The sequence below is a fragment of the Trichomycterus rosablanca genome, chromosome 14, assembly GCF_030014385.1.
Source record: "Trichomycterus rosablanca isolate fTriRos1 chromosome 14, fTriRos1.hap1, whole genome shotgun sequence".
NCBI classification, from domain to species: Eukaryota; Metazoa; Chordata; class Actinopteri; order Siluriformes; family Trichomycteridae; genus Trichomycterus; species Trichomycterus rosablanca.
The window spans coordinates 4,620,390-4,637,237 of NC_086001.1; the positions used below are offsets into that span (position 1 = coordinate 4,620,390).

The 16,848-nt window shown below is 40.3% G+C and overlaps 1 protein-coding gene across 1 annotated transcript; it reads right to left on the bottom strand.

Moving 5' to 3' along the window:
- Window positions 1-132: 132 nt before the first annotated feature.
- Window positions 133-13,143, bottom strand: si:dkey-192k22.2 (uncharacterized). Its single transcript, XM_063009179.1, has 11 exons — window positions 13,056-13,143; window positions 11,319-11,549; window positions 9,635-10,003; window positions 8,761-8,826; window positions 7,620-7,664; window positions 6,534-6,584; window positions 4,717-4,755; window positions 4,569-4,601; window positions 4,212-4,268; window positions 678-731; window positions 133-557 (listed from the first exon to the last, which is right to left on the bottom strand). Exons 1-11 carry the CDS (start codon window positions 13,141-13,143, stop codon window positions 496-498), a joined length of 1,095 nt encoding a protein of 364 aa, XP_062865249.1. The 3' UTR covers window positions 133-495.
- Window positions 13,144-16,848: the final 3,705 nt, after the last annotated feature.

The following is a 16,848-nucleotide window of genomic DNA, read 5'->3' on the forward strand; positions in this document are numbered from 1 at the left end:
TATCTGTGTTTATCTGGATTTTCCTCTCTGTTTTACTTTTAAACTTGTGTAACACAAGTTTAAAAGTAAAACAGAGAGGAAAATCAAGCAGCTGAGAAATTGTGAGAATCAGCTTTTCCAAGAGTCTGAAACATTTATTAAGTACGTCTAAGTACTTTAGTAAGTTATTCATAAAAATTTGGTACCATTTTTGAATAGTTTTAATGGAACAACAGTTGGGTGCAGAGCAGAAATCCACCACAGTGCTTTAACCACTCGAGATACACCCAGTCATGTCAGTATAGACTCCTGGCTGGCAAATAGCACCGGTGAGATTCGATCCAGGTTCTCTGCGATGGTGGGCTAGCATAATAGCTTTGCATTTTTATCAATATTACCCCCGCTGAATATTTATAAAATGCAATAGCTGGTTAGAAAAGCAGCTAGTTATAAGTATAAGTTTGTAAGTGCATCAGTAAGTGCAGATTAGCTCATCAGCTATCTTGTCAGTGCAGTTTAGCTCATGGTCTTCATAGTCAAGTCCACGGTGGGCGGGTGGCTACGATGATGCAGGAAAGCTGAAACAAAAACAGAATCATTCAACATTTTTCCCTCATATTTTTAAAATTGTGTATTTACAGATCATGTTGTAGCATCCTTAATCAGGCAAAAGTAAAATAAAAATTGAAAAGACTTACTGAAGGTGTCTGAGTGGATGTGTGCTGGTGTTAATGGAATATCCAAATCACATCCTGCAAAAATATTAATGATAAAACATATTTTAAATGATTTATTATTATTTTAAATAAAATTATTAATATAGAAATCATGTGGGTTTTGGGTTTAATTCTCATATACTGTATATATATATATATATATTAGGGCTGTCGTTAATCGCGTTAATTAATCAAGATTAAAATTTTTAATCTAACTATTTTTATTTGGCATATACAGTGTATCACAAAAGTGAGTACACCCCTCACATTTCTGCAGATATTTAAGTATATCTTTTCATGGGACAACACTGACAAAATGAGACTTTGACACAATGAAAAGTAGTCTGTGTGCAGCTTATATAACAGTGTAAATTTATTCTTCCCTCAAAATAACTCAATATACAGCCATTAATGTCTAAACCACCGGCAACAAAAGTGAGTACACCCCTAAGAGACTACACCCCTAAATGTCCAAATTGAGCACTGCTTGTCATTTTCCCTCCAAAATGTCATGTGATTTGTTAGTGTTACTAGGTCTCAGGTGTGCATAGGGAGCAGGTGTGTTCAATTTAGTAGTACAGCTCTCACACTCTCTCATACTGGTCACTGAAAGTTCCAACATGGCACCTCATGGCAAAGAACTCTCTGAGGATCTTAAAAGACGAATTGTTGCGCTACATGAAGATGGCCAAGGCTACAAGAAGATTGCCAACACCCTGAAATTGAGCTGCAGCACAGTGGCCAAGATCATCCAGCGTTTTAAAAGAGCAGGGTCCGCTCAGAACAGACCTCGCGTTGGTCGTCCAAAGAAGCTGAGTGCACGTGCTCAGCGTCACATCCAACTGCTGTCTTTGAAAGATAGGCGCAGGAGTGCTGTCAGCATTGCTGCAGAGATTGAAAAGGTGGGTGGTCAGCCTGTCAGTGCTCAGACCATACGCCGCACACTACATCAAATTGGTCTGCATGGCTGTCACCCCAGAAGGAAGCCTCTTCTGAAGTCTCTACACAAGAAAGCCCGCAAACAGTTTGCTGAAGACATGTCAACAAAGGACATGGATTACTGGAACCATGTCCTATGGTCTGATGAGACCAAGATTAATTTGTTTGGTTCAGATGGTCTCAAGCATGTGTGGCGGCAATCAGGTGAGGAGTACAAAGATAAGTGTGTCATGCCTACAGTCAAGCATGGTGGTGGGAATGCCATGGTCTGGGGCTGCATGGGTGCAGCAGGTGTTGGGGAGTTACATTTCATTGAGGGACACATGAACTCCAATATGTACTGTGAAATACTGAAGCAGAGCATGATCCCCTCCCTCCGGAAACTGGGTCGCAGGGCAGTGTTCCAGCATGATAATGACCCCAAACACACCTCTAAGACGACCACTGCTTTATTGAAGAGGCTGAGGGTAAAGGTGATGGACTGGCCAAGCATGTCTCCAGACCTAAACCCAATAGAACATCTTTGGGGCATCCTCAAGCGGAAGGTGGAGGAGCGCAAAGTCTCGAATATCCGCCAGCTCCGTGATGTCGTCATGGAGGAGTGGAAAAGCATTCCAGTGGCAACCTGTGAAGCTCTGGTAAACTCCATGCCCAGGAGAGTTAAGGCAGTTTTGGGAAATAATGGTGGCCACACAAAATATTGACACTTCAGGAACTTTCACTAAGGGGTGTACTCACTTTTGTTGCCGGTGGTTTAGACATTAATGGCTGTATATTGAGTTATTTTGAGGGAAGAATAAATTTACACTGTTATATAAGCTGCACACAGACTACTTTTCATTGTGTCAAAGTATCATTTTGTCAGTGTTGTCCCATGAAAAGATATACTTAAATATCTGCAGAAATGTGAGGGGTGTACTCACTTTTGTGATACACTGTACATGTGTGTCTCGGTGGTAATTAACTGTATTTCAGATGATTTAGGATGTAAAGCGCATGAACTGTCCGATGATAAACTACTTTTAGCGGTTTTCACTTTTTTTACGTGTTGATGAAAAGATGAATGAAATCACGCATGCTCTGTAACGAGTATTTCCATTGGCTGCTAGAGCTGTCCATCAAAACCGCATATCTCCGCCTCCTTCCCTCCGGTGAGAAGTGAAACTCTGTGTGATGTTTCATCTCTACAGTTTATTCAGGTTATTCTATCACATGGTTATAAACATGATTTATATTTGTGATGTTTGTAGTTTTCTAAAAACACATTCGTATCTGATATTTATATGGACTAAGTTTACATGGACTGTTTTAATTAACACTTTTTTTTATAGCTACAGTCAATTACTTATAGATAATGTCTGCTAACTTGACTGTTTCAGGTATTTATAGATGTTTACATGGTAATTTAGAACATATTACGTATTTCCCAATATACGTATTTCCCAGTATTCTTTCTGCACAAACACAGTATTAAAGGGTTTTCTTAATAGATCTATGAAATAATCATATCTGTGTTTTGATGCTTTATTGATGCCTTATATTAGATCAAAACATGATGGTTGGTGCACCTGTTTTCAGTATCAGGGTTATAAACAGGAAAAGATCCTCACTTTTGTCAGATAATGTGCTTTCTACAATGAATTTAGATTTAATAATTTTATCATATTTTATGAATGTTTTATTGGTAAACACGTTCTTGCAATAACAATGTGCATAACTGTTCAAATTTTGCTTAATTATTAGTTTGCGATTAATTGAGATGAATACATATATATTAGGGCTGTCACACGATTAAAATTTTTAATCGAGATTAATCACGATTAATTTTGTTCTTTAATCACGATTAATCTCGATAAAATTTTTTAATCGTGTGACAGCCCTAATATATATATATTATAAGTTTGTTTATGCATTTTCTCCCCATTTTGTCGCCCCCTTCGACACATGGGAAGCAGCCGTATTCATCTCGTCACCTACACTTTGACGAGTGCAATGTGGATCAGCACTGTGTACGGAGAGACACCCTGAGAGCACTCTTTTCTAATCTCTGTGCAGGCACCATCAATCAGCCAGCAGAAGTCGTAATTGCATTAGTTATGTGAAAATCCCTATCTGGCTTATTACCACACCCCATTTGAACAACAGGCCAATCGTTGTTCATGTGGCCGCTCGATACGATGTAATTGAGATTCCAGCTCTGGTGTTCCAGAGTGTGTTTTTACATGCTGCGCCACCTGAGCAGCTTGGGTTTAATTATTTAAATATTTTGGAGACTTTATAAAATACGTGGCTCGTGGTGTGTTCCTGCCTTGCAAAATAAATAAATAAACAAATGATAAAGCAGTCTATGTCCTGTAATGATTGTTTTCTTACTTAATAACTTGTTGCATTCATTCATTCATTCATTCATTCATTTATTGCAATCACTTAATGTGGTCAGAGTTGCAGTGCTTTTGGTGTCACCTGAAGACACTGGATGCAAGGCAGGAATAAAACCCAACCAGGAGATCAGTTCACCCTGTTTAACCCTGTTGCAAGATTTCTATGGTCAGTGTTTCTTGTAAAGCGTTTATTTACCTTCATCTGTTATCACATCATCATTCTGCTCTTTATCATCTTCATCCACAGCAACATCTAACATCCCGCACACACACACACACATTACACCAGCAACTATGCAGTCAGGTACCAAATTATTATAATAAAACAAACAGATACTGAAATGCACCAGTATTAAAATGTCATGGTCTGTTATGTGGCCAAAAGTATGTGGACACCAGGTCATGTTTTGTATAGAAGAACTAAAGTAGCTACAGGGGCTGAGGGCCACAGTACTGGTTTTGAATACATGGTCTTGAAATGTGTTGTTCAACAACCTCATAATCAGCTGTCCACACACTTTTGGTCATGTAGTGCAGTTTGTATAGGTCATACCTGTCAAAGACATTTCCTGGATTGGAGAGAGTGCTGTTTAAACAGATAAATCAGAGAAAAACAGTCTACATTAGAAACGTTCATGGATATTGTCTGTCAGAAGCAAATTACAGAATAATAATAAATAAATAAATGAACCGTGTTTTACCTCTCCTGTACGTTTCCTGAAACACCAGAAGGAACTGATCTGTAAAACCCAGACACCAAAAATCTTCTTAGTATAAAACTAATGAGCAGTGAAACATTTACTGTATGTACACACTATATGGACAAAATTATTTGGACACCCCTTTTAATTTCTGAACTCATGTGTTTCAGCCACAAGGAAATTATACGCTTCCAACTTTGCAGCAACAGTTTAAGGAAGACCCTTTCCTGTTCCAGCATGACTGAAGAAAGTGTCCTGTAGAGAGCCCGGACCTCAGCCACACTCAACAGCTCTGGAAGGTACTGGAACATCAACTGAGGTTTTCCTGACCAACAACAGCATCCAGCCATACAAATCAGCTCTTTTGACTGAAGGAACACAGAGTCTTGTGAGAAGTTTTTTTATCGAAGAGTGGCTGTTGTTCCAGCAGAACAGGTCACACAGAGGTCACTCTATTTTAATTTTTTTAAATTATTTTATTTTTGAAATGGGACGTACAACAAACTTATGGTCAGGTGTCCAAATACTTTCGGCCATAGAGTGTATTTAGTCACTGCTTCATCTTTGGTAATGTCTTTATATTCATTAAGCACTCCTTATTCATTAACCACATCATCTTTGCTAACTGCTTCATCATAGTCACTACTTTATTTTCAGTAACCACTTTGTTCCTCCTCACTAACTGCTTTATTTTACTAATCATTTCATCTTTAGTGACTTTTATTTTCAGGAATATAAGGACATCAGACTGTTGCATCGCTGGGAAACACACTATCATTCCATTTCTCACCACCTACTAACAAGGAACAACATAAAGCAGTGTCCACCAGTCCACCATCTAAATCATCTGAGAAGGTGAAGGAAAATCCGAGACACAAAACTGTACACAGTAAGAGACTGGATGTGAGGTCTGAACCCTGTTCCCAGAATATGGGTTTGCAATTACACCGATCAGCCATAACATTAAAACCACCTCCTTGTTTCTACACTCACTGTACATTTTATCAGCTCCACTCACCATATAGAAGCACTTTGTAGTTCTACAATTACTGACTGTAGTCCATATGTTTTTCTACATACTTTTTTTAACCTGCTTTCACCCTGTTCTTCAATAGTCAGGACCCCCACAGGACCACCACAGAGCAGGTATTATTTAGGTGGTGGATCATTCTTAGCACTGCAGTGACACTGACATGGTGGTGGTGTGTTAGTGTGTGTTGTGCTGGTATGAGTGGATCAGACACAGCAGCGCTGCTGGAGTTTTTAAACACCTCACTGTCACTGCTGGACTGCGAATAGTCCACCAACCAAAAATATATCCAGCCATCAGCACCCCATGGGCAGTGTTCTGTGACCACTGATGAAGGTCTAGAAGATGACCAACTCAAACAGCAGCATTAGATGAGCGATCGTCTCTGACTTTACATCTACAAGGTGGACCAACTAGGTAGGATTGTCTAACAGAGTGGACAGTGAGTGGACACGGTATTTAACAACTCCAGCAGCGCTGCTGTGTCTGCTGTGACCATAACGATGTAAACACAATTATACACAGGTCTTAAAACCAGGTATCCAGCTCTGGCCTGGAAAGTGCTCTCTGATTTCTTTGCTGTTCCACAGAAACTCGACTTGATTGACACGATACAGTGATAATCAAATCTCTGGATCCCCGAGATCAAAGCTAGACATCTGATTCTTGTTTTTGATCTCTGCTTTTGAACTCAGTTAGCTTAACATAATAAAGCCCAGTGTGGGTTTATGGAGGATGAAGGATTACTTTAAAATAGTGAGACTTAAACACAATGTCTTCCTCTTACCTCTGGAGTGATTTGTCTTCTGTAAAGTCCTCTGTTGGAACCTTTTCTTATCTGCAGACAGACGTTTCACAAAGACATTTAAAGGCTGTCAGATCTAAAAGCAGGACTACTGTGTTCATGCTCTCTGTCCTAACACTTTCTTCTCTAAAACATCTGTCTGAAGAGACTGAAACTTCTGTGTTGTGCTTCCATGTAATCTCCAAACCGTGCTCTGTTTATTTATTTATACACGTTTTTTCTGTAGTTCAGAGAGCTGGAAATGCCCAAAGGAAATGGAAGAAAAGGCTGTTTCTCTGTTCGTGCTTGAAAAGTCTTTGAAAAGTCTTAAGAAAAGATGCAGGCAAGTTCAAATCCACACAGAAGCATTAAAGCAAATACATAAAATTGCCAAAAGTATTTGGACACTTGACTGGCAGCTTGTTGGATGTCCCATTCCAAAACCATGTGTATTAACATGTAGTGCCCTGCCCAACCCCAAAATTTGTGGCTATAACAGTACCCATTGTTCTGAAAATTCATCCCATAGGTCATAGGTGTTTTATGTTGTTGATTTCAGGGCTCTGTGGAGTACACTGGAGTTCCTCCAAATCAAACTCATCACACCAATTTTCTCCAGGATCAATAAAGTATCTATCTATCTGTCTGTCTGTCTATCTATCTATCTGTCTGTCTATCTATCTGTCTGTCTGTCTATCTATCTATCTACAGTATATGTTTATTTGTCTATCTATCTGTCTGTCTATCTATCTATCTATATGTTTATTTGTCTGTCTGTCTGTCTACCTGCCTGCCTGCCTGCCTGCCTGCCTATCTGTCTGTCCGCCTATCTGTCTGTCCATCTGTCTATGTCTATCTCTCTATCTACCATGAGGTTCCATATGAACTTTACTTTATGCACAGTGGCCCAGTCACTCTGGAACGTCTCTAAACTGTTGCCACAAAATTGGATGCATATAATAATATTATTTGTTATTTAGTTGATTTTATGTACATGTTAGCAGTGGGGTGAGCCTGAAACACCTAAACTCAATAATGTAAAGAGGTGTCCACAACGTTTGACCACATAGTGTGTAAACATGTGCTTACCTTGTGTATCGAACATTGACATGGAATCAGGCAAATCACTTAAAGCTGAAAAACAGAGAGAGACAATTACTGAATGCAATACTCAGTCTGCAGTGTTTATAAAATATTTATCATCTAACACTTCTTCCACAGAACTAATGATAACCTGGGTTATTGTGATGATAATTGTTGAAAACAATTGTTCTAATGAGTAATGATAATCTGGGATTTAATCAGTTCAGCTATAGGACTTTGATTTAGACTTTAATTTAAATTAAAAAAATAAACAGCCAAAACGTCAACAGTTTTTATTACTTTTGTTCAATAAGATATTCAATTACCATGACTTTGGTCCTTTTCTCTTTAAGAAGATTTAAAATTCTGCCTTGTTAATTAGTAAGTGGTGGTGTACAGCAATTATGAGGTTCTGCTGGATAGGATTAAAAGATCAGGACATGACATTTTCTATAGATTTGCTCAGTCTTGCTTCAGGTGTTTGTCTTGCTGTATTACAAACACTCTTTCCAATCCTCCCAGATTTTTCTATGCAGACCACTTTGCACTGTGGAATTTTCATTTCCGCATCAATCCTGACCACAAAATCCTGTCAGTGCCTTCTGCTAAATAGCCTATACATAAGGGAGGCTACCACCACGATATTTTATGGCAGGGATCTTATTACCAGGCTGATGTACCCCACACGTCACTCATTTATAATTCTGTTTGAGAGGTTCAGGTACCATCAGACCACAAGACTTTCTGCCACTTTGTTGGACAGCCTTTTTAGTGGCACTTTGTTGGTGTCCCCTCTAGTTTGTTGACTACGTTCAGAGAAGTGGTCTGAGCTAAGCTGCATATATTTTAGTATGTTATTGATTTTATAAACCCGTTAGCAATGGGTTTGGTTGACACCCCCCAAATCCAAGCTCTTGGCAATATAGAGTATCATTTACATTAAAGGCATTTAGCAGACACTTTTATCCAAAGCTACTTACAATTTTGACAGTAAACAGTCTAAGCAATTGAGAGTTAATGGTCTTGCTCAAGGGCTCAACTGTGGCAACCTGGAAGTGGTGGGGCTTGAACCCACCACCTTCTAAATTACTAGTCCAGTACTTTAACCACTAAGCTACAACTGTAAAAAGTATTAAAAAAGACTCACATTTTACTCTGCGTTTGGAAAAACTTGCAGGCTGATTTGCTGGGGGTGAAACCACCACTGGCTTTTCTATTAAGAAGGACAGTCAGTAATGGATCCTTTCACACATCATCATGTCCAGAAATTTTAAAGACACTTACTTTGACAGCACCTGATCTGGACCCCAGTGCTGAGCAGGACCAATCCAATCACGATCAGTACAAGCACCAACCACACAACAGCATTACCACTCCACCACTTCACTGAGAACAGATCAGATCGAGACTGAATTTAGTTATTAATCCTGTAACTAAATCGTGTCTGATTTCATACACATCTCACCAGATTTCTATCCATAAATGTCTTGTACAGTCTGAAGGACTTGTGACTTTGCAGCAGGTTGACTCTCAGCAGATTAACAGAAAGTGTTGCTGCAGTAAATCAGCAGCGGAGGTGAGATATGAACCTGGTGCTGACGTCCTCCCAGCCGAAATGGCAAGCCGCATTGAAACATGGCCTAGACTAACCTTGCTACTCAGTTCATAAGGAGGGATGAGGCAGGGAGGAGAAAAATGAGAGGAAAGACAGGAAGCCATGAAATCGCATTGAATATCTGGGCCATCATCTCAAGGGAGTATCCTGAATGTTCTGGAACTTGGCATGTGAAGGGAGTGAAGCTACAGTCGCCTAATAAAAAATGCATAGGTCGAACTCATGGACTGTCTGACAGTGGCACAACCCTTCTAGCTTGACTAGACGATATACGAGGGTCAGGAAAACGGAGAGCGTGGGAGGAGAAGTAATTGGTTGTGTTTTAGAGACTCGTAATTGTATTTTATTCATTCAGATTTTAAACAGTGTGGAATGTAAAAGTAAGTGATATGGGTTTCGACCTCACCTGCATTATCTGGTGCTTTGGGAACTTCTTTCAGCTGAAGAAAGTAATGGCTTCTGTTTGACTGTCTGGGATTAAAGGCCGAGTCTTTCCTTTCTGACAGCTTCATGTGAGTCGATTCAGTTGAAGAGCCGTCTGAATCTGAACCACTTGCTTTTAGAGGAACCGAGCCGGAGCTCGAGAGCCCTGATGGAGTCCTGACTTTGTTTAGTTGTTGGCTGTTTGGCTGGAACTGGCCACAGCAGTTGAGTAGTGTGATGTTGTGCTGGGTTTCAATGTGTAGTCCAGTATGGTTGAAATGACCAGACACTGTGAAGTTCTGATAAGCCAGATCCATGGTCTGGAGCATCAAGACAACCTCCACATCGATTTCTGAAACAAAAAAGCAAACAAAAACCTCTTTAAAAATGATACTGTTAAGGTACTGAACTAGTAATCAGAAGGTTGCCAGTTCAAGCCCCACCTCTGCCAGTTTGCCTCTGTTGGGCCCTTGAGCAAGGCCCTTAACCCTCAATTGCTTAGTTTGTATACTGTCACAGTGCTCTAAGTCACTTTGGATAAAAGCGTCTGCTACATGCCAAAAATGTAAATGTATTCTGCTGCCTAACCAACTGATGCCATTATATTTTTAGGGACTGGAATTCATTGTTCCAACATTAACAGCAAGTGCTTCAGATCCTGATGCAGAAAAGATTCCCCCTCACCCCCTTCCCCCCACAATTACACTTCCATCACAATGTTTTTCTGTTGGTATAAATTGCTGTAGCTGCTTTTTATCAGATATAATGAGACCCTTCTGGTGCAAAACCTCCACATTCCCATTGGCTGATCCATAAAACAAAAGGTTTAGAGGTCCATATGATTTTTGCAAATTGCTAGCAGTGGTTTTGTAGTTGCTACCTTTATATATTTTTATTCTAGAATGGACTAGTCTCTTTCTTACTGCAGAGTTATGAACACTTAGCTTAGCTAAGGCAAAGAGGGGACCTCAAAACTGATGTAATTACGACCTTTGCTGGCTGATTGATAGTGCTGCACAAAGTCGAGGAATAATGCGTTGATCAGAGTGTGTCTCTCTGTACACAACGCTGATCCGCATATGAACCCGCCTCATGCAGGTGAAAAGATGCAGTCGGCTACTGCACACATGTCGGAGGGGGCGTGTGTTAGTCACGGCTCTCCTCAGTCCTCAGAGTGGAGTTTAGTGTAATGCAATCAGGAAATTGGATACAACTAAATTGGGAGAAAATTGAGGGACAAATGGCAAAAAAGACCCAAGTCCTTGGCTGTGTCAAATTCGATTATTAAATTTCCTTTATTCATAAATAATGACTCTCGCTGTGGTTTAGTGGGGTCCTGAAGCCCAAAACAAGCATTTATTTTTTCTCTGTACTGTTGGAATTTACTTAGAACATAATTTATTGTTTCTGTAGGAACTTTAAGGTGACTGCTTGACAGATAATAGGGTTCAGGTAGAGTGAGATTTATATTCCACAGGGCTACAGACATGTACGACAGCTACGTTTGGTGAATTGATTAATGAAGTGATAAAGTGGACTATTACTTGTTTACCATAGAGTGATATATGTGATGGTAGTATTATCATAGATGCAGTTATTGAACACCCACTAATACATAATGTACTACTAATATTTTTAGTGAACTCTTGGACATCATCACATCCCACCTGAGATCGAAGCGTTGTGACGGAGACCCTCCAGATCAGCTTCAGTCTTACAAACAAACCACTCGTTAAGCGCCTGATCCCGATTGGTTGCATTCTTCGGCTCCACCTCGCACAGGGCGTAACTTTCACTGACGTAGTCCAACACCGTATACACCTTTCCGTCATGATGGCCACGCCCGCCGGGTGGGTCACAAGGATCAAACGGTGAGCAGAGAAACGTAATCTGTGATACTGAAGAAAGAGAGCATGATCGTCTTAAATAGTTTAATACTAACATTGTATTAGAACAATCCAGAAATGAAAATTCACAAACCACATGTGATCAATCAATTATTACAATGTTTTATTTGAAGGCGTCATACCAACTTTTTAATACCATCAGATAAAACTGTTTTTGGTTGAGCGTGTAGCCACTGATGCAGCGCTGCTTTCACATCATCATCATCATCACATGAAAATCTTCTTCCCCTTAAAGCTTCTTTGAGTTTAAGGTGGAAATCAGATGGCGCTAAGCGTCTCTCAGTCTCTCAGACACGACCGATTACTACTCCCCCGACCCTCAACGTTACCAACCAAAATATAAAAGGAATTCTTACACTGGCTTTTGAGCTTTTGAGGCTTTTACTACACTAAGTGGTCAAAGGTTTGTGGACACCTGTTGATTGTTTGCTGGCCATACCTTTCCAAAAGCATGGAGTTGCTCCTCCTCACAGCCTTCACTGCTAATGAAAGGCTTTTCACAAGATTTGGCGCAAACTCAGTGGACTTTGTGGATATACTGTAAGTCAGTATATAATCCTAAATATGCAGATCTGGCTCACAATTGTAACTCCAGTTCATCCCAGATGTGTTTAATAGAGTTTGAGGACATAGCTCTGTGCAGGTTGCTGGAGTTCCTCCACACCAAACTCATCATTTTTGTATTTCTGGACCTTGCACAGTCATGCTGGAAAGGACCTTCCCTACACTGTTGCCACAAAGTTGAAAGCATGCGATTTATTTTGTGTAACTGATTTTAGTTGCTCGCTTGGAATGGGTGTGGCTAAGAATCGGAACTCAATAAATAGATTTGGTGTCCACATACTTTTGGCCATAAAGCTTAAAACTTTTTGTACACAGTTAATATTAAAATCAAGGATGCTCAAGTTAGGCACCCAGGTGGCGCAGCGGGATATTCCGCTAGCACACCAGCACGTAGTTTCTGAACTCCTCGGTTCAAAACTCAGTGTTGCCACCGGTCGTCTGGGTGCCATCTGGCAGGCATAATTGGCAATGCCTGCAGCAGATACCAACTGGCCACCGTATCTGCAGGGTGGGGGACGAACTATGTGTGTGTGGGTGGGTCTTCATATGCTGTGTAAGGACCCTGATTGGCAGAAGAGACGCCTGTGCAGAATGCAGGGGCGAAAAGAGGAGGGCTGTGCATGTTTAGGAAGAGGCGTGTACAGCGACGTGCTCTCCTTGGATGCAATCTGGTATCTCTCAGCACCGGAAGACAAAATTAAGTGCACTAAATCGGGAGGAAATTGGGGAGAAAATGCATAAAAAAGGATGCTCAAGTTAAAAGAACGGGTTCTTCATTGTATAATTTTTGGCAATAACTGTCAATCAAATCCTTTAAAGTCTTGCACGGCCAACATATATACATCATGTGTTCATATTGGTAAACACACACACACACACACACAACATGCCATACCAAGCATCCAACAAATCACATCGACACAAAAATGTTACCTTTTTCGGAAGGAAAGAACTCAGGCAGGCATATAATGAAGGTAAGCAAGACGAGGACGAAGAGTTTGATGAGAGTCCTTCTGGCCATGGCACATCACACCTCCTGTACTGGACACACTGTTACAGACTGTCTGGTCAACAGCGGTCAGTCTGGATCTATAATTCAACATTAGAGTTTAAACGCTACACACAATTTCTGTTTCCTCTCTCAAGCACGTTTTACACCGAGCAAACAACCGCTCTGACACTCCACTTCCTGTCTGTCTTCCTGTTTCGACAACGACGTGTCATATAGCGACATACAGAAACATACAAAAACTGTTGCATCAATTAGCTATTAAACGCATGTGTGTGTTTTACACAAACCTGGACTCTGACGTGTGCTGTTGAGTGTTTCAGTGTGTCGTTGTGTGTTAAGCGCTGTGTATTCAGTGTTTTGATCTTAAACAGGTCACAGTGAGGTTGTAGGCCTTGTGTTTGTGGTTTTGTGTTTGCGTAACAGAGGAAACCTGAGGCAAACACATGGGATTTGGTCGTGTTCCTCGACAGAAGGGACGCCATGTTCTTTTTAGTAACTAAATGATTGGAAAACATGCAACCTGGTTTATTTTTCATTGTTTTACAGATTTAGGATGATGAACGTGGTCTTGTTAAAAGGTCATTGTGATTAACTTTGAGCAATGACCTCTAATTTTGTTTCATTAGTTATTTTTAGTTAGTAATTCATTAGTAATTTTGTTTCATATATTATTTGCTACAATTGTTGACTTATAATTAAAGCTAGCTTGACTGCAGCCATTAGGCAAAGCAACAAGCTTTAGAAAAAGTCCATTAACCTCTTTAACAGATCTTAAAAAGTGGTCTGACTTTCACGAGCAACTTCCAAGCAACTTTAATCCAATGATAATCTGTACAAACAGTTTTCTCTAATCACAAGCTACACAAAACTGTAACTGTGCTCTTCTGCCAATGATGAGAAACTAACCCAAACTGTGACTTTTTGCTGAAAGAAATCCAAGTAACACCAACACACAACCTTTTCCATGTGTTAAAAAGAAACACAAGAGTCACTGTCCACTGTCAAGCAAGCATAGGATGGGATACCATCTTGCAGAAAAGAAACTCCAAAGCATCTTAAAGTCTAACTGCAGTTGTGACGCTGATTACATGGACAACAAAAATGCATTATTGAGGTTATTAAGGCTCCAAGGCCATGGTGATAATAATAAATAGATAAATAAATAGATAATAGTAATAGGAAATTAGCTATGTATAACTATAATAATATACATATGTAAAATAAATAACTATACATAGGGTCTTAAAGGGTATATAATTGTACAGATACAGTGCCTTGCAAAAGTATTCAGCCCCCTTGAACTTTTCAACCTTTTGCCACATTTCAGGCTTCAAACATAACGATATGAAATTGTAATTTTTTGTGAAGAATCAACAACAAGTGGGACACAATCGTGAAGTGGAACGAAATTTATTGGATATTTTAAACTTTTTTTAGAAATAAAAAACTGAAAAGTGGGGCGTGCAATATTATTCAGCCCCCTTGCGTTAATACTTTGTAGCGCCACCTTTTGCTGCGATTACAGCTGCAAGTTGCTTGGGGTATGTCTCTATCAGTTTTGCACATCGAGAGACAGAAATTTTTGCCCATTCTTCCTTGCAAAACAGCTCGAGCTCAGTGAGGTTGGATGGAGAGCGTTTGTGAACAGCAGTTTTCAGCTCTTTCCACAGATTCTCGATGGGATTCAGGTCTGGACTTTGACTTGGCCATTCTAACACCTGGATACGTTTATTTGTGAACCATTCCATTGTAGATTTTGCTTTATGTTTTGGATCATTGTCTTGTTGGAAGATAAATCTCCGTCCCAGTCTCAGGTCTTTTGCAGACTGCAACAGGTTTTCTTCCAGAATGGTCCTGTATTTGGCTCCATCCATCTTCCCATCAATTTTAACCATCTTCCCTGTCCCTGCTGAAGAAAAGCAGGCCCAAACCATGATGCTGCCACCACCATGTTTGACAGTGGGGATGGTGTGTTCAGGGTGATGAGCTGTGTTGCTTTTACGCCAAACATAACGTTTTGCATTGTGGCCAAAAAGTTCGATTTTGGTTTCATCTGACCAGAGCACCTTCTTCCACATGTTTGGTGTGTCTCCCAGGTGACTTTTTATAGATATCTTTGAGAAATGGCTTTCTTCTTGCCACTCTTCCATAAAGGCCAGATTTGTGCAGTGTACGACTGATTGTGTCCTATGGACAGAGTCTCCCACCTCAGCTGTAGATCTCTGCAGTTCATTCAGAGTGATCATGGGCCTCTTGGCTGCATCTCTGATCAGTCTTCTCCTTGTTTGAGCTGAAAGTTTAGAGGGACGGCCGGGTCTTGGTAGATTTGTAGTGGTCTGATACTCCTTCCATTTCAATATGATCGCTTGCACAGTGCTCCTTGAGATGTTTAAAGCTTGGGAAATCTTTTTGTATCCAAATCCGGCTTTAAACTTCTCCACAACAGTATCTCGGACCTGCCTGGTGTGTTCCTTGGTCTTCATGATGCTCTCTGCGCTTTAAACAGAACTCTGAGACTGTCACAGAGCAGGTGCATTTATACGGAGACTTGATTACACACAGGTGGATTCTATTTATCACCATCAGTCATTTAGGTCAACATTGGATCATTCAGAGATCCTCACTGAACTTCTGGAGTGAGTTTGCTGCACTGAAAGTAAAGGGGCTGAATAATATTGCACGCCCCACTTTTTAGTTTTTTATTTCTAAAAAAAGTTTGAAATATCCAATAAATTTCGTTCTACTTCACGATTGTGTCCCACTTGTTGTTGATTCTTCACAAAAAATTACAATTTCATATCGTTATGTTTGAAGCCTGAAATGTGGCAAAAGGTTGAAAAGTTCAAGGGGGCTGAATACTTTTGCAAGGCACTGTATGTGTGAGGTAAACAGTTTCATGTAAAGTGATATAAAGCTTGCTTGACCATGTACAGTATCACTGTAGAGAGAGGGTTCCGGGGAGTTCTAGCAACTTCTAATCAATTGTCGATTTTTTGTGGTGGTTCTTGAATTATATCTAACCACCCAGACATATTTTCACTTGGCATCAGGTGAGAATGTAGGGTAAAAGATCACTGCTCCATGCATGTTTTTATTGGGTCTAGTCAAACTTGTTATTCATTACGACTGCTTAGGAACCAGAGGCAGAACGACAGCAACACTCGTTTGTCACACATTTTTCTAAAGCCAGAGTGGACAGTCCTGATCCTAAAGGGATAAAACTCAGTACAGCCAGATGACCCAGCACATCATATACAAATACTACATGTATACTCATACCTCTGCTATATAGTATGATATGAAAAGATGTGTTTCAAATACAGACCACGTATTTAGTTTTTCCCCAGGAGTAGACCTTCAGTGTGATGCATGCCCCTGCAGTGAAGTGCTCTCTTCTGGGCATTTAAGAACGTTCCTGCTGAACTAAAGTCAGTCCTCAGTTATCACATTATACCAGGATAGGATTCCTGCAGGAACCCGCTGTAATAAATGAGCGCCTGGAGAATGAAATGTTCTTATCAATATTGTCCAGGAGGCTCAGAGCAGCCAGCTGGTGACTTTCAGCTTTGCTGCAGAAACAGAACTTCACACAGCCATGATCACTCATTCCTGTGTTTACCCTGGAGATCACACAGGCGTGGTGGAAACACCGTCGGTTTATCTGTAGCTGCTGTGTAGTGAGCGAGAATCCTGCTGCATACCGATGCATGTAAT